Source organism: Zophobas morio, unplaced genomic scaffold (assembly GCF_036711695.1).
Source record: "Zophobas morio isolate AGI-343-1 ecotype UQ-CSIRO unplaced genomic scaffold, CSIRO_AGI_Zmor_V1 ptg000017l, whole genome shotgun sequence".
NCBI classification, from domain to species: Eukaryota; Metazoa; Arthropoda; class Insecta; order Coleoptera; family Tenebrionidae; genus Zophobas; species Zophobas morio.
In genome coordinates, this window is record NW_026972122.1 from 2,605,088 (window position 1) to 2,624,492 (window position 19,405).

General features: G+C 29.2%; 2 protein-coding genes across 4 annotated transcripts in view; one reads left to right on the plus strand and one right to left on the minus strand.

Moving 5' to 3' along the window:
• The window catches only part of LOC135130681 (uncharacterized), a 203,592-nt gene that overhangs the window by 115,549 nt on the left and 68,638 nt on the right, over positions 1–19,405 (minus strand). The window lies entirely within an intron of this gene.
• LOC135130450 (sterol O-acyltransferase 1-like) lies at positions 496–2,149 on the plus strand. 2 transcript variants are annotated; one of them, XR_010280777.1, is made up of 6 exons: positions 496–533; positions 589–750; positions 863–949; positions 1,018–1,151; positions 1,206–1,643; positions 1,691–2,149. XR_010280777.1 is itself a non-coding variant. In XM_064057836.1 (6 exons), exons 1-6 carry the CDS (start codon positions 499–501, stop codon positions 2,126–2,128), a joined length of 1,356 nt encoding a protein of 451 aa, XP_063913906.1. In that variant the 5' UTR covers positions 496–498; the 3' UTR covers positions 2,129–2,149. The 2 variants fall into 2 exon arrangements, 1 of the variants encoding a protein (XP_063913906.1); XM_064057836.1 differs by having other exon boundaries at positions 801–949.

Here is a 19,405-nt window from a genome sequence, read left to right on the forward strand (position 1 = left end):
TATTAAATATTTTAAAAAGAAGATTTTTTTGCATCACTGGTACACAATTGCATCCAAAACATCAAATTTAAATTAAGACATTTCTATTTCTATGTAATTTTGACCAAAGTTCAAGTAAGTATAACAAAATCGTGTAGTTTCTACGTTGCTGAAAATGTTTACTTAAAAAATGGTCATTAATGCATCTACAAATAGCCATTTTAGAACAAATATAATAAAAATTGGAAATATTAAGGTAAACAATTAAAAATAGTCGCTACAAAGAGTGTTTGCAAGCACACAATTCAATGCCAAAACGACAAAATATTTTTCAAAAAATCACATTAAATCGTCCGAAAAGTCAAAATTCCACAAACTGAATAACTAAAACAACAAAAACAATGATCTTGGATATCTAGAACCCCACCACCAATTTTTTGTTTTTCAAACAGTCATAAAAATATCCATAAAAACCCAACGACATAAGACTATTTGTATGTTTTGATGACAGTTGAGTATATGGATTGTACAGGTCAGAGTAAAATGGATGTTAGGTATTCTTTCCGATACGTTTTTTTTTTCATTCGAACACTAACCTAACCCTTTTAGGAAAAAAATCTGGATTATGAAAGAATTCAAAATTAGGGACTCGCCCTTAATTACCAGATTCAAAAACAGTGACGATTGGAAGACCCTATATAATGTTTTTGTTATGATGTTCATTGCTATGTTAACCTACACAGCTTGTGACGATTTTATGCTAGGCGGAAGGTGAGTACGAATTTTTCAATGTACATAATATTTTAACACACTTTCTTCAGTTCATACTTGGGGTTTCGACTAATATGGTTAGGGTTTGATAAACCTCACTTTGTTATTTTAGTTTGGTCCACTTCGAACGTTTTGGCTTGTGTGAATTATATGTGTTTTATGATTTGGGCACGGATTCGAACAAGTCTGAAACCTACAGGTAAAACCCAAAAAGATCACACTGTTTGAGAGAATTGAAATTTTGAAAAATCAAGGTTTACCCCGTAGGCACAAAACTGTGGGACACACTATGGATTTCCTTGTTAATTGTCTACTATTTTGGTTTCCTCTATGGTCTGCAAGTAATCGGCAACCTCTTGAGCTTTTCGATGTGTTCCGGCGCCGTTCTTTTTATAGAACAAGTACCAACATCATTGGAAGTAAAAAATAAAAAAACTAACTATTATCGTACTTAGGTGAGACTATTGATGAAACAACATAGTTTCATACGCACCAACGCACCTCGTGTTTTGGCTTTCGAAAAACACAGCAACGACGACTCTCTCCAAATTCCAAATTTTGGAAAATTTCTATATTTTCTGTTCGCTCCGACGATGATTTACCAAGACGACTATCCCCGAACAAGCCATATTCGATGGAAATTCGTGTTGTACAACTTTGGGGAAATTTTTGCCACAATGTGGTTGGTCAGCCTGGTCGGACAAAAGTTTTTGTTCCTTTCGTTTCGCGGTTTATGTCTACGAAAATTTGCTTTGGGTGAAATTATAACCCCTGTTTTTACCCACGTCGTCGTAGGATTTTTTATTTTATTATCCACTTTCTACACTATTTTGCACGCGTCGCAAAATGCTTTCGCTGAAATGCTTCGATTTGGAGACAGAATGTTCTATAAGGTAAAACCAGAAATAGATTTTTTATTTAGTAACTGTATTTTTTTCAGGAATGGTGGCACTCGAAGTCTCTTTCAGAATTCTACAGGACCTGGAACGTGCTAGTTCATGAATGGTTGTATATGTTTATATTCAGAGACGTCTACGAAACGTTTGTTTTGAAAAACGAAACTGCTGCTAAATTTACAGTGTTCGTTGTCTCTGCAGTGGTCCACGAGTGGGTGCTTTTTAACATTTTTAGATTTTTTCTCCCTGTTCATTTAGTTTTGTTTTTACTAACTGGAGCTGTGTTCGCTGTAATAAATCTACTTGATGTGCGCTGGGGAAATTTGCTAGTTTTGTATAGTTTAGCTTTAGGGTTCTGTATTCAGGTACACTTATTCACAATCGAATTTTTCGCACGTCTCAACTGTCCTGTAAGTGAAAATGTTACTGGTTTGGAATTTTATGTGCCCAGATTTATTACGTGTAACTGTATTAATTTATAAATAAAACTATTCTATCTTTAATCTCTACAAACATGAAATAAAATTCACTATACAATGGGCAAATATTAAACGTATACCAAAAATAGTTAAATAATGTTGACTCGTTCTTCTCACAAAAACTAGGATTTGCTTAACGTAACAAAAACTGTTACCAGACATTATTGTATTTATCATGTTCCAACCGTAAAAAGTAAATTTTGACTGAAATAACTAAAAAACCTTCTCCAACAATTTTTATTTAAAAAATCCATCATCAACGCATCTAAAAACGGCTGTTTTAAAAAGTATAATTAAAATCAAACTGTGGTGGAAATTTTAATCGAACTTTTATTTTTAATCCAAATATCCAAAATCTCGGAAAGTTGAAAAATTCAGAAACTGAAAAATTAAAGTCGAAAAAAAACCGAGATATCAAGAAATCGAAAAACAATCAAAAAATTCCAAAATAGAAAAAATATCGAACAACTGAAAAATTGAGAATTCGAAAAACCAAAAATTTAAAAAAAAGAAAAATTAAAATTTCGAGAAAGTGAAGAATCGAAAAATTGGAAAATCGTGAAACCGAAACATTGAAAAATTGAAAAATTTACAGTTTAAAAATCGAAAAAGCAAAAAATTGAAAATTTCAGGAATCGAAATAGTGAAAAATCCCAAAACTGAAATATCGAAAAATTGAAAAATCGATGAAAAATTGATAAATCTCAAAACTGAAAAATTGAGAAGTCGAAAAATTTAAGAATCGAGAAATTGAACAATCCAAAATTTGAAAAATCGAAAATTCCAGAAATCGAAAAATGCAAAATTTTAAAACTCGAAAAACCAAGATGTCAAGAAATCGAATCAAAAAAATGTAAAATCAATTAAAAATTGAAAAAGTGAAAAATAAAAAAAATTAAAATTAAAAAAATTAAAATTTTGAATAATTGACACATTCTTTCGATCTACAAACAAACAATTCAAGCTAAGCATGTACTGAGAATATTGGGAAATCGAAAACTAAAGAACTCAAAAATCGAAAAATTTAATAATTGAAAAGCCGAAAAGTCGAAAAATCTAAAAAGCTAGAAACTCATTCATTGGAAATCGAAAAATCGAAAACTTGGAGAGTCGAGAAATTGCAGAATCAAAAAATTCATAAATCTCAAAACCGAAAAATTTAGAAGTCGAAAAATTTGAGATTCGAGAAATTGAACAATCCAAAATTTGAAAAATCGAAAATGAGAGAAATCGAATCAAAAAATCGTAAAATCAATTAAAAATCTAAAAGTGAAAAATAAAAAAAAAACTACAATTAAAAAAAATTAAATTTCGAAAAATTGAAGAATCCAAAAATTGAAAAATCGTGAAACCCAAATATCAAAAAATTGAAACGAAACAATGAAAAATACCAAAATTGAAAAATCGAAAGTAACCGTGATATCGAAAAATCCAAAATCTAAAAAGCGAAGAATTGAAAAACTGAAATATTCAAAACTGAAACGCCGAAAAGTCGAAAAACCGAGAAAAGGAAAAATTGAAAAACTGACACATCGGAAAACGAAACATCAAAAAATCGAGAAATAACGAAGAGTTAGAGATTAAGAAAAATAAAAAACTGAAAACTAAAAGAAAAACGATAAATCGAAGAAGCGAAAAATTGAAACATCAAAAATAGAAAAATCTAAATCGAAAAGGCGAAAAACCGAAACATGAAATAACTGAATAATCTAAAATTTAAAGATTCGAAAAACTGAAAAATATAAATATTGAAGATCTGAAAGATTGGGAAATCGAAAAATCTACAGTTTTAAAAATTCAAAAATTAGAATATTGAAAAATTGAAAAATCTAGAAATCGAAACATCAAAAATTCGAAAATTCAAACATGAAAAATTTAGAATCGAAAAATCAAAAAGTTGAAAAATCGTAATATTGCAAAAATCGAGAAACCAAAACATACAAAAATTGAAAAATTGAAAAATCGAATAATTGAAAATTTGAAAAATCAAAATAGTGGAAAATCCCAAAACTGAAATAACGAAAAATTGAAGAATGGAAAAATTGATGATTCCTAAAACTGACATATACGGAAATCGGAAAATGGAAAAATTGAGAAACCGAAAAATTGAATCATCAAAAATGGAGAAATCTAACAATCGAAAAATCGACGCATAGAAATATTGATAAATTGAGAAATCGAAAAACTGAAAAATTCAAAAATACATAATCAAAAATTTTGAAAATTGTAAAATTGATAAATCGAAAAATCTAAAACCGAGAAGCCGCAAAATCGAAACATTAATTAAGTGAATAATCTAAAATATAAAGATTCGAAAAATTGAAAACCTGAAAAATCGAGAAATCGAAAAACCTGAAATTTTAAAATTTGAAAAATTAAAATATCGAAAATTGAAAAATCTAGAAATCGAAACATCAAAACAACGAAAATTGAAACATGAAAAATCTGGTATCGAAAATTCAAAAAGTCGAAAAATCGAAATATTACAAAATCGATAAACCAAAACATCAAAAAATTGAAAAATCTAAAATTTAAAAATGGAAAAAGTAAAAAATCGAGAAATCGAAAACTCGAAAATTTGAAGAATCGAAACAGTGAACAATCTCAAAACTGTACTATCTAAAAATTGAAAAATCGATGAAAAATTGAAGAATCGAAAAATTGACAACTCCCAAAACTGAAACAGGGAAATTGGGAAATCGAAAAATTGAAAAATAGAGAAATCAAAAACTTAGAGAGTCCAGGAATTGCAGAATCACGAAATTGCAAAATCGCAACACTGTTACCTTCAATAGTTAACTTTAAAATTTAGTTTAATTTGTATAGAGTACCCATTGGATTTTTTTTTCCTCTACTCTGTAATTTCTCTGTTAAATAAATAAATAAATAAATATCGAAAAATTGAAAAATCGATGAAAACCTGAAAAATCGAAAAATTGATAAATCTCAAAACTGAAAAATTGAGAAGTCGAAAAATTTGAGAATCGAGAAATTGAACAATCCAAAATTTGAAAAATCGAAAATGCAAGAAATCGTAAAATCAATTAAAAATCGAAAAAGTGATAAATAAAAGAAACTAAAATCAAAAAAATTAAAATTTCGAAAAATTGAATCGAAAATATGAAAAATCGTGAAACCCAAACATCAAGAAATTGAAACACGAACAGTCTATCATCAAGAAATCGAAATATTGAAAAATCGCAAACCGAAAAATTGAAAATTTGAATCTAAAATTTAAAAAATCGAAATAATGAAAAATACCAAAATTGAAATATTGAAAAATTGAAAAATCGAAAATGCGTGATATCGAAAAATCCAAAATTTAAAAGGTGAAAAATTGAAAAACGTAAAATTGAAGAATTGAAAAACTGAAAAATGCAAAACTGAATCGCCAAAAAGTCGAAAAACCAAGCAAAGGAAAAATTGAAAAACTTACACACCGAGAAACGAAACATCGAAAAATCGAGAAATTACGAAGAGTTAGAATTTAAGAAAAGTAAAAAACTGAAAATTAAAAAAAAACGATAAATCGAAAAAGCGAAAAATTTAAACATCAAAAATTCAAAAATCTAAATCGAGAAGTCGAAAAATCGAAACATCAAATAACTGAATAATCTAAAATATAAATATTGTAGACCTGAAAGATTGGGAAATCGAAAAATCTAGTTTTAAAAATTCAAAAATTAGAATATCGAAAAATTGAAAAATCTAGATATCTAAACATGAAAAATTCGAAAATACAAACATGAAAAATCTAGAATCGAAAAATCAAAAAGTTGAAACATACAAAAATTGAAAATTTGAAAAATTGAAAAATCGAAAAGTCGAAAATATGAAAAATCGAAAAATTGATAATTCCTAAAACTGACACATGCGGAAACTGGAACACCGAAAAATTGAGAAATCGAAAAATTGAATCATCAAAAATGGACAAATTTAACAATCGAAAACTCGAACCATAGAAATCTTGATGAAAAATTCGAAAAACTGAAAAATTCAAAAATACAAAATTGATAAATCGAAAAATCGAAAACTTGGAGAATTGAGGAATTGCAGAATCAAAAATTGCAAAATCGCAACACTGAATATCGAGAATTTGTAAAATTTAAAAATTGAATATAAACACTGAAAAAATCCCAAAATTGAAATATCGACAATTTAAGAAAGTTGAAGTTGAAAAATCAGGAAATTGAAAAATCAAAAAATCAAAAAATTCGAAAAATTGTTAGATATTAACAACTGAAAAATTGAAAAACTGAAGAATCAAAATATTGAAAAACCCCAAAACCGAAGCACCGTTAAATTGAAAAATCGGAGAAAAAAATGGAGAATCGAAAAATTGAAAAATCAAAAAATGGAAACATCGAAAAAATAAAAAAATTGACAAACTGAAAAATCAAAAACCTGAAATCTTGAAACGTTGAAAAATTCAAAAACTAAAGAACTGAAAAATCGAGAAATTGAAAATTCGAAAATTGAAAAAAAAAACAAAAAAAATTGAAAAATTGAAACGTGTAAAATTTAAAAATCCGCAAATAAAAAAAAGAAAATTCGAAAAATTGAAAAACTGAAGAATCAAAATATTGATAAAACCCAAAACCGAAATAACTGAGAAATCGAAAAATTGAAAAACCAGGAAAACGAAGTCAAAAATCGAAATACTGAAAAATCAAAACCCTAAAAAAATCATAAAATTGCAGAACTGAAAAACTGAAAAATCGAAAAGTCGTAAAACAAAAAAATTGATTAAACGAGAAATTGAAAAATCAAAACTTTAGAAACGCCAAGAATTGAGAAAACTTGAAAATCCCAAAACTAAAATATCGAAAAACTGAAAAAAGGAAGAAATCGAAAAATCGACGTCGAAAGAGAAAAATTGAAAAACCGAAAAACTTACAATCGAAAAATCCAAAGATTGAGAAATTTAAAGATGAAAATGCTGAAAATACTAAAATTGAAAAATTCTAAAAATTGAAAAATAGAAACATCGAAGAACTGAAACATCAAAACATCGAATAGGTAATCGAAAAATGGAAAAACCTAGAAATTAGAAAATCAAAAAGTGGATAAAAAATGAATCAAGAGTGAAAAATTTCAAAACAAACCCCGAAAAATTAAGAAATCGAGGAATCTAAAAATCGAAGTTGAGAATTTGAAAAAGCAAAAAATTGATAAACAGAAAATTTGAAAAATTGAAGAATTGAGAAACTGAAAAACCGAAACATTGAAACGTCGAGAAATCGAGAAATGGAAAAATCAAAAAAATCGATTAAAAGAGAAATTGAGAAAACAAAAAAACTGAAAATTTTCAAAACAAAAATAGAAAAATCGTAAAACTGAAAAATCGGAAAATTGAAAAATCCAAAAATGAAAAAAACGAGAAATCGAAAATTTGAAGAATCGAGCAATTGAATAAAAAAATTGAAAAATTCAATCACTAAAATATCGAAAAACTGAAAATCAGGAAGTTGGAAAATTGAGAAATCGAAAAATTATTATATAAAATTTAGATGTGTCTATGATAAAAATTCAACACGTTATCATAAACCACAAATTCAGGACTATTCCACTTTTTAACATTTAATTGACAAAATTGGAAGATTCCTAGAGAGAGTGAGAAGGGATAAATTTCGATTAACGATTTACCATGCTTCCGACAACCTTAAAAGGTTTACAAGATTCGAAACATTCGATTTTGCAATTTCAAAGTTAAATTGTAAAATGTTCTGATCCTATTTTGATTTTTTCGCAAAAATCTGAATGCCTAAGGTAAAAACTCAATACGGATTCATAAAGCACAAATAGAAAAGTACGATATTTTATAAAATTTAAATAAGATTAATTTTGCCTAATAAAGCCTCTCTGAAATATGCAAATATTATGACTCCATACTTGTTTTTTATCAGCACACTCATAGTTTTTAGTATTACTTGTACAAGGTGCCTCAAAAAATTAATGAAAGAGTCAATTTATTAAATTATTTTAATTATTATTTAATTAATTTTAATTTATTATTAAAAACTGCAACGAAAATTCTAAATATGTACTACCCAATAAATAAGTAGCGATTATGCAGAGTTTATTTTGGAACAGTGCCAGACATTAAGAATTTTTAAAATTTTAAAATTCTTTTTATGCTGGATCGCCCCTGAAACATCCAGTTTACGCTATTTACCTTCGATTTCCTCACAAACAATTTGTTTATATTTGATTGATCATCAGCCATTTTTCGAGAGCACGCAAATATTTGCCCGACTCGAAACGCATCAAGTGAAAAAAAACCCTGATGTGGAAAACAAATAATGTAAATTTGTAAACTCGTCCCCGCTGTCTCTCAAAATGATAGAACCTAGTTTGGAATTTAGGATTAATCTCGCACATGAGTTGGTTCAAAAAAGTTCAATTTTTCAGTTACTACTACCAAATTTTAAATCAAAGGAAACAAACCACTTCAAACTGAGTACCGTTGATCAAAACCGACAAATCTCCCCATTGTGTCTATTCAAAACAAAAAAAAAATCCGTTTTAAATCCTCCCTTGTTTCGTCCTTAATTATCCTCCCGCTAACAATTTCCCCTTTTTGCCTAAAATCAACTCCCAGGAAGGAAGTTAATGAAATTTTAACAATGGCTGGAATATCGATAACAGGGAACGATCGCATCCAGATACGATTATGTCGTTTAATGATGTTCATTCGGGTCGAGAAGCCATCACGAAATCTTCCCCACAGTAAAACCGCCCCTGCCATAATGTTATTGTAACTCCTTACACCGATAGAAAGCGAACATCAAATCTTACTCGCAATTAATGCGTTTTATATGGGAGTTTTAATACCTACGTTATAATTAACTACGAAGTATTTTATTATATATATTTTCCGAGTCGCAAAACTGCCGCATAAAAGTTATCGGTGTCTCTTGTAATATTTCTCTGTTTGAAGCGACGATTGCCGAGTTAAATTGGTCGTTTGCATGATACTATCAAGGAGTGAGTTATTGGAGTAAGTTGTTAGTAGTTGGGGTGCTTTCCGCAGGTTTTGAAGAGGAAGATACGAAATAATCGTGAACTAGTCGGGAACTGTGCTTTATTTAAACAAGCTTCGCCTCGTGATTTAAACATGCCCTGAGGTGACTTAAAAACTAGTTTAATCTCTTGGTGCATAATATATTATTAAGTTAATAGGCTTGTATTCCCAAATTTTCCGGAAAATAAAATAAATTGATGATTCATTATTATTTTTAAGTCACCCTGTACAAGTAATTCTAAAAACTATAAGTGAGTTGCATATTTCAGAGAGGATTTATTCGTCCAAATTTTGAGTTGACGTCATCAATTTTTTGGGAGGGGATAAATGAATTAATTTTGATTAACGATTTACCATGATTACGATAACGTTAAAACGTTTGCAAGATTTCAAAGCATTCGGTTTTCAAAGTTAAATTCCAAAGTTTTACACATTTTTTTTTTAATATGGATGTCTAGGGTGAAAATTTAATACGGATTCATAGACAACTGCAGAAGGATCTATTTTATGACATTAAAACCAAATTTATTATCGTCAATTTTGGAGATGACGTCATCTTATTGGTGGTAGGGATGATTAGCTGAATTTTGGTTAGCGTTTTACCATTCAAGTCCTAATATACATATAAAATTTGGCAACAATCGGTCTTGTAGTTTCGGAGATTATGCATATGTCTAATAAAAATAGCCACAGATAGACAAATGAACAGACAGACGGACGGACAAACAGACGGAAAGGGGGACCAATTTTTTCATACTCTAGGAGTCAGGAAAAGTGGAGAAAACATGAAAATAGCACGTTGCCTGATGGACTCGATTACTACTTCCTTGGCTTACGCTCAGGAAGTGGAAAAAAACTATTTCGAATATGCTTCCAATAAAAAAGAACTAAAGTAGAAAAATCCAACCATTGAAAAATCTAAAATTTAAAAAATTGAACAATCAAAAACCTGAAACATCGAGAAATGGGAAAATGGAAAAAGTTGAAAAACGGGTTCATTCAGAAATCGAAAATTTGAAAAATCGTAAAACAGCAATATTGGAAAATTGAGAAATAGAAAAATTAAAAAATCGAAAAACCGAAAATTTGAAAATCGAAAATTGAAGAATCGAAATATTGAAAAACAAAATTTAAAAAAGTGAAAAATCAAAAACCTAAAATCAAAAAATCGAAAAACTGCAAAACTGAGAAACCGAGAGGTCGAAAATTGAGAAATGGCAGAAATTGAAAAATCGAAAAAATTAAAAGTCGAAAAAATGAAAAATCGTTAATCTGCAATATTGGACAATTGAGAAATCAAAAAATAAAAAAATTGAGAAACCGAAAATTTTAAAAATCGGGAAATTGAATCGAAATATTGACAAATTCCAAAACTGATAGGGTAAATGTGTACAAGAGTACGCACTTAGTGTAAAACTGTCAACAACTTTTTAATTTTTTTTGATAGACAAATTTTATGATATAATTTCGTTATATACATGTTTAGAGATCAGATATATTTAATTGTACGTCCCAACACCACTATATTTTAAGAGTAATTTCAATTATTGTCAAGATGTGTAAATGCGCACTCTTAGACAGTTCATTGCACAAGAGTGCGCATTTGAACGCTTATGAGTACGCATTACATTTTATGAAAAAATATTTGTTTCTAAGGTGAAAATAAATGCGAATAAGTGACTACAGACTACACATAAAACGGGAGACCTATTTCTTCGTACTCCAGGGGTCTTGAAAAGTCGAGAAAACGTAAAAATGGAGAGTCGGTCGACGGACTCGATTACAACACGCTCAGGAAGTAAAAATAAAAAAAAAATCACCATAACCACCACCACACAACTTGAAAAGCAGTACAAAGTAGTAGAGTTAAATAATTCATTATCGTATGATATGTATCTCCAAGACTATTAGACTACGTATTGCAAGTAATGCGCACTCTTATACAATATCTCGCTGCGCACTCTTGTACATTTGTACATAACCTAATGTTTTCAAAGTTAAAAGCTTTTGATGGATAGAAAGTATAAAACTGTTAGTGTATAGCGAGACCTTAAAAGTTACAACTAATGAAAATTATTACTGTAAAATAAAAGAACTGGTACGTACCTTACAAAAAACTAAAACTATGAGCGGTAAAAATTACATCCACACAACGTGTGAACATAAATTCGTCAGTACGACCAAACTATAAACTATATTCAGGTCACTTTTGCACCTTTATCTCAGGTTTAGCATTAAATTCTGAATGGTATAACTTCATCTTACCCAGATGGCACTAATAAACAGAAATCAGCAGTGCGTGCTCTTATACATATTCGCACTCTTGTACACATTTACCCTATATCGAAAAACTGGAAAACAAAAAACCGAAAAATCTAAAAGCCGAAAAATCGAGAAATCGATAATAATTTGAAAAATCGAACAACTAAAACATCTGAAAATTGAGAAATCGAAAATTTGACAAATCGAGGAATTGAAGAATCGAAATTTGAAAAATTCCAAAATTGAAACATCAAAAAATTTATAAATCGAGAAATCGTAAAGCTGAAAAATCGTCAAGGCGAAAAATCAAAAAACCGAAAAGATAAAAACTTGAAAAATTTAAATTCTGAAAAATCGAAAAATTGAAATATTGAATTGAAAAACTGTAAAATTGAGAAATTGATAAGTCCAAAACTGAGAAAAGGAAAAATTGAGAAATGGGAAAATCACAAAATTCGAAAAATTCAAAAATTTAGAAATTCCAATAATTAAAAAATCGAAAAAACGAAAAATCATAAATCTGCAATATTTGACAATTAAGAAATGGAAAAATACAAAAATTGAGAAACCGAAAATATTAAAAATCGAGAAATTGAATCGAAAAATTGTAGAATTTCAAAACTGAAATATCGAAAAATTGATAAATCGAGAAATCGAAAAGTCGAAAAATCGTCAAGGCGAAAAATCAAAAAACCGAAAAGATAAAAACTTAAAAATCTAAATTCTGAAAAATCGCAAAACTGAAACATCGAATTGAAAAACTGCAAAATTGTCATATCGAGAAGTCAAAAAATCGAGAAACTGGAAAATAAAAAAAATAAAAATCTAAAAGCAGAAAAATCGAGAAATCGATAATTTGAAAAATCGAAGAACTAAAACATCTGAAAATTGAGAAATCGAAAATTTGAAAAATCGAGGAACTGAAGAATCGAAATTTGAAAAATTCCAAAATTGAAACATCGAAAAATTTATAAATCGAGAAATCGGAAAGTTGAAAAATCGAAAAATTGAAATATTGAATTGAAAAAGTACAAAACTGAGAAATTGAGAAATAGGAAATTCAAAAAAAAGAAAGATCCAAAAGTCGAAAAATCGAGATATCCGTAAGATGGTGAAATCGGAAAATCGAAAATTTGGAAACGCCAAAAATTGAAAAATCGCAACATTAAAAACCGAAAAATCGAGAAGTCGAAAATTGAGAAATGGGGACATCAAAAAGATATCTAAAAGTCGAAAAATTCAAAAATTTAGAAATGGCAGAAATTGAAAAATCGAAAAATTTAAAAGTCGAAAAAACGAAAAATCGTTAATCTGCAATATTGGACAATTGAGAAATGGAAAAATAAAGAAATTGGGAAACCGAAAAAATTGAATCGAAATATTGAAAAATTCCAAAACCAAAATATCCAAAAAATGATACATTGAGAAATCGAAAAGTCGAAATATCGTCAACTCGAAAAATCAAAAACACGTAAAGATAAAAATGGAAAAATCAAAATCCTGAGAAAAACGAAAAACTGAAATATTGAATTGAAAAACTGCAAAATTGACATCGAGAAGTCAAAAAAACGAGAAAATGGAAAACAAAAAACCGAAAAATCTAAATATAGATATCCATAAGTTGAAAATTCGATGGAGAAATCGAAAAACCGAAAATTTAGCAACGCCAAAAATTAAAAAATCGCAACATTAAAAACCGAGAAATTGAGAAATCGAAAATTGAGAAATGGAAAAATTGAGAAATGGGGAAATCAAAAAAAGATACATCCAAAGACGAAAAATTCAAAAATTTAGGAACTCCAAAAATTAAAAAATCGAAAAATCGTTAACTGCAATATTGGAGAATTGAGAATTGAAAAAATAAAAAATTGAGAAATCGAAAATTTAAAAAATCGGAAAATTGAATCGAAATATTGAAAAATTCCAAAACTAAAATATCGAAAAATTGATAAATCGAAAAATCGAAAAGTCGAAAAGATAAAAAGTTGAAAAATCAAAATCGTGAAAAATCCAAAAAATTGAGATATTGAATTGAAAAACTACGAAAATTGAGAAATGGAAAAATTGAGAAATGGAGAAATAAAAAAAAATACATCGAACGACGAAAAATGCAAAAATTTAGGAATGCCAAAAATTAAAATGTCGAAAAAACGAAAAATCGTTAACTGCAATCTTGGACCATTGAGAAATTGAAAACTAAAAAAATTGATAAACCGAAAATTTTAAAAATCGAGAAATCGAATCGAAATAATGAAAAATTCCAAACTAAAATATCGAAAAATTGATAAATCGAGAAATCGAAAGGTCGAAAGATCGTCAAGTCGAAAAATCAAAAAACCGAAAAGATAAAAAGTTGAAAAATCAAAATCCTGAAAAATCAATAAACTGAAACATTGAATTGAAAAACTGCAAAATTGACATATAGAGAAGTCAAAATTCGAGAAACTGGAAAACAAAAAACAGAAAAATCTGAAAGCCGAAAAATCGAGAAATTCGATAATTTGAAAAATCGAACAATTAAAACATCTGAGAATTGAAAAATCGAGGAACTGAAGAATCGAAATTTGAAAAATTCCAAAATTGAAACATCGAAAAATTTATAAATCAAGAAATCGGAAAGTTGAAAAATCGAAAAATTGAAATATTGAATTGAAAAAGCACAAAACTGAGAAATTGAGAACTGGAAAATTAAAAAAAAGAAAGATCAAAAAGTCGAAAAATCAAAAAACCGAAAAGATAAAAAGTTGAAAAATCAAAATCCTGAAAAATCGAAAAACTGAAACATTGTATTGAAAAACTGCAAATTTAACAAATCGAGAGGTCGAAAAATCGGGAAAAGGGAAAACAAAAACCCGAAAAATCTAAAACCAGAAAAATCGAGAAATCGATAATTTGAAAAATCGAACAACTGAAACATATGCAAATTGAGAAATCAAATATTTGAAAAATCGAGAAATTCAAGAATCGAAATATTCACAAATTCTAAAATTGAAATATCGAAAAATTTATAAATCGAGAAATCGAAAAGTTAAAATATGGTCAAGTCGAAAAATCGAAAAATTGAAATATTGAGTTGAAAAACTGTAAAATTGAGAAATCGAGAAGTCGAAAATTGGGAAAAGGAAAAATTGAATAACGAGGAAATCAAAAAAAGATGCATTTAAAAGTCGAAAAATTCAAAAATTTTGAAATGCCAAAAATTGAAAAATTTAAAAATCGAAAAAACAAAAAATCGTAAATCTGCAATTTTGGACAATTGAGGAGTGGAAAAAAAATTGGGACACCGAAAATTTTAAAAATCGAGACATTGAATCGAAATATTGAAAAATTCCAAAACTGAAATATCGAAAAATTGTTAAATTGAGAAATCGAAAAGTCGAACGATCGTAAAGTCGAAAAATCAAAAAATCGAAAAGATAAAAAGTTGAAAAATCAAAATCCCGAAAAATCGAAAAATTGAAACATTGAATTGAAAAACTGCAAATTTGAAGTCAAAAAATTGAGAGAAAACAAAAAACCGAAAAATCTAAAAGCCGAAAAATCAAGAAATCGATAATTTGAAAAATCGAACAACTGGAACATCTGAAAATTGAGAAATCAAAAATCTGAAAAATCGAGAAATTGAAGAATCAAAATATCGAAAAATTTATAAATCGAGAAATCGAAAAATTGAAAAACCAAAATCCTAAAAAATCGAAAAACTGAACCATTGAATTGAAAAATTGGCATATCGAGAAACTGGAAAACAAAAAACCGAAAAATCTAAAAGCCGAAAAATCGAGAAATCCATAATTTGAAAAATCGAACAACTAAAACATCTGAAAATTGAGAAATCGAAAATTTGAAAAATCGAGGAATTGAAGAATCCCAAATTGAAACGACGAAAAATTTATAAATCGAGAAATCGGAAAGTTGAAAAAACGAAAAATTGAAATATTGAATTGAAAAATTCCAAAACCAAAACATCAAAAAATTTATAAATCGAGAAATCGAAAAGTTGAAAAATCGACAAGGCGAAAAATCGAAAAATTGAAATACTGAATTGGAAAACCGCAAAATTGAGAAATCGAGAAGTCGAAAAGTTAGAAATTCCAAAAATTAGAAAATTGAAAAAACGAAAAATCGTAAATCTGCAACAGTGGACAATTGAGAAATGGAAAACTAAAAAAATTGAGAAACCGAAAATTTTAAAAATCGAGAACTTGAATCGAAATATTAAAAATTCTAAAAGTGAAATATTGAAAAATTGATAAGTAGAAAAGCTGACAGATCGTCAAATCGAAAAATTAAAAAGCTGAAAGACTGAAACACTGAATTGAAAAACTGCAAAATTGACAATATGAAAAGTCGAAAAATCGAGAAAAGGGAAAATAAAAAAAAATGGAAAAATCTAAAAGTCGAAAAATATTTTCCATCCACCTTTTCATATCAGCTTTTTACATCTGTCTGCCTTCCGTCATCTGTGTCGATTTCTGTTAGACAAATAATCTTCAAAACTACAGGTCGGTTATTGCCAAATTTTGAACATAGGCATGTTAGGAATATCGAATATTTTGTAAAACGCCACCCAAAATTTATTTAATCATCCCCACCAAGAATTCTGTGGAGTAAATTATATTTAAACTTTATAAAATGACACACTCTTGTATTTGTGGCTTATGAATCCGCCTTTACAAATTGTTTGTACAATATTTACCACGTGTTTCATGTAAACACTACCTCGTACACGTATTTAACCCAAGGGCAGTGTTTTACGTGCACATCTTCTTTTTTAATTTCGTTAAAATGTTTCATCACGTACCTTTAAACATCAGTATCTCAATTATTTATAGAAATTTCGAAACCTGGTCTTCACCACTGTTTCCAATTTACGAAACTGTATACAACATACCAAAAACATTGTGGACTATTTTTCGGAAATCTGATAGAGTAAAGAAGTTTATCTCGAAGAAGTTTTAAGAAAAAGATGATAAACTGTTAAAACAACTGCCCTTGTATTATATAGAGAAAGCTGTAGACACGTTACATTCTGAAAATGTGTTGATAGCGACTGGGCTGAAGATGTTGAATTTAAGCAATCTAAACCCTTTGCGCGTGGGTTCGAATCCCATCCTCGTCTAGAATTTTTTTTCTATGATACTGAATTTTTTTATTCTACACAACCTTCTCGTCACATTGTTTGTATCATTCCTAATCAACTTCGGTCCTTGTTGCCAAGTATTTTTTTCATGTTCTTTGTTTTCTTTTACTATGCTTTTGATATCATTCTATCACCATGTCAAATTTTATATATTTGTCTTACGAATATCGTGTAGATGATAATGTGCCAACCAAATTTATCTAGTCTAGTGACCTCAAGACTGTACACGGTAAATTTGATTTAAATTTTAATAAATACATACTTCTATACATGTAGTTTATGAATCCGCCTTGATGATTTACCCCAAGCACGTGGATTTTCGCAGATTTTCTTACGCTTGTATGTGGTATCTGCCATATTTATGTATTTTTTGATGTAATCAATAAATTATAAAGAGATTTACTTAGCAAAATTTTGAGGCGACGTCATCAGGTTTTTGCCGGGAAAAAAGTTACCATTTACAACATTTTAACAATACCGACAAGTGACAAGCCCACAGAACTTGGAGACACATTTTTCACATTCTAGGAGCTACAAAACCTCGACAAAACTTAGCTCACTGTCGGGAAATAAAAACACAGTCATTAAGCGAACGTTTTAAGCAAAGCCAACGGCAACTTTCTCATTTATTTCGGTTGCAGGGTATTTATGAGTTTACTTCAACCGTCCGACTTTTAACGATTACAAATAAGAGAAGTCAGTCGCTTTTCGAGCGTCGTAAGTTCATCTTTCCAACGTTTAACGAGTACTTAAGCATCTCCGATATTCCGAACTATAAAATTGCCATTAAAGTTATGAAGTGTCAAGATACCTATTAAATCGTAGCCGATTAGTAGCGGAGTTAAAGACCCGTAAGAGCATTTAATCGGCGCTTAATTAGCCATCCACACCCCTATAATAAATCCGCCTCTGCATAATTAAAACTGAAAAATCGTAAGGTTGCTTTGCGATGCAGAACAATACGTCTGCAAAGACAAGGACTCGGTTAACGATCGCACTGTATTCCACACACAAGACATAAAACTGAACAAAATATGGTAGCGGAGCATAATGCAGAAAGCTTTTCGCTCAAAAATAGATTATTGATATACTTGCCTTCCACAATGTTCACTACGTTACGCAGAGTAAATATATCTTAGATTAGATTCCTATAAATGGGAAAGATTATTATCAAAAGCGCAAACGCACTTTAATTATTCCGAGGATTAAGTTCGCCAAAACCTTTCCGCCTATTTCGAACTCGTTACTCGTTAATTTGTGTTTCGTCGATCAATTCCAGATTAAGGTTGTCAGCTTAATTGTGAATAATACAAGGTTCCAATTGATTCGTTCATCAATTTAATTTATAAAGTTCCCGCTTTGACAGGAGCAATGATCTGCTCGTGAACTTTTTTTAATCTAATTATGAGCGTAGTTATGGAAGATCAGTTTCGATTGAACGGTCGCAGTCCATTGATGTCGACACACTCCCAGTCGGGCTTGATTTGGAGGAATTTGTCAATACGCCGGCTTGAAATTTCCTTCTTTTATGTAAATTAAACGACAACATTTTAAATGGGGTAGAGCATGCTATCCCGTTTATTAAATTAGTACTTGCGATATTGATTTGGAACTAAAAACGGCAAATGATATGTATTCAGTTCAGCGTACATGTCAATCTTGGCGTTAAAACATTCAGTTCGGCCTTGTTGAAATCGTAATAAAAGGCGATATTGCGAGCGCCTTTATGTTAGAAAATTAAACTACTCCCACAGGTTACTTGCTATTTTTAACATCTGCACTCTATTAATTTACAATCTGAATAAACTAATAAATTGAGAGTTTCTGAGAGAAAATCGATGCTCTAATTTGACAGGTACTGAGTTTCAATTTTAAAATGTTGTTTCATAAGTTTATTGGCAGTGGTGAAGGTCACTTATAATTGCACTTTCGCCTTCACCATGATAATTAATTCATTACTACTCATGATCAAAATTGAAATACCATTTAACGTCACAAAGATGTTGAAAATGTCACTATGTAACATATACATAAAGGCGAATTTCGTATTCATTTGGCAGATTTTTTTTTGAGAGATATATATTTTATAAGCAGTCGGACTCTCTTCCCTATACCAGAGAATGACTAACGATGGTCTTCATAAACAAATGACTATTTAAGCGATAATTAACGGAATTTTGATAATGAGAAAGGGCAAATTAGTGACTGCTAATTTTTTTATCTTCTCTAGTTTACAGAAAAAATGTAATGCTTACCTATTACAGTTCGGTCTAACGATAAAGAAACTACTGGCTTACCTGAAAAAAAGAAAAAAGTCAAAGTTTAAAATCGATCTTTTATCAATTCTAGTCTTAATAAACTGGTATTTGAAAAATTGGATTATTCTCCAATTTTCCAAGGTCCAACAGTAATGACAAAGTTCTAAAATTTATATACAAGGTGTTCAAAACAACAAAATAACGAAAAAAGCCTGCGACAATGATTGCAGACACTATATTATTTGTTAAAAAAAATCTGTTGTCATGCCACCACTTTTTCTCCCTAGGGATAAAATGTACTACTTTAGCCCCTCGAGTGCAAAAAAGCACTACAACTTAGTCATCATACTTTTCATAGAACAAATGTAAGTAGAAGTGGATCTTTAAGAAAATAATTTTCTACTTAGTTGCAACATTTGTGCATCAAATTGATGCACAACTAGAGTTACATTTCGTTGAACAGAATTTCAAATACCCAAAGAATAACATTCTGTACAAAATACCAAATTGTCACTCCGCGAAACACGATTGTTTGATCCGCTTAAATCCGATGTTGCATTTACCAAGAACAATAATCCTGTGGAAATAAATCGGAT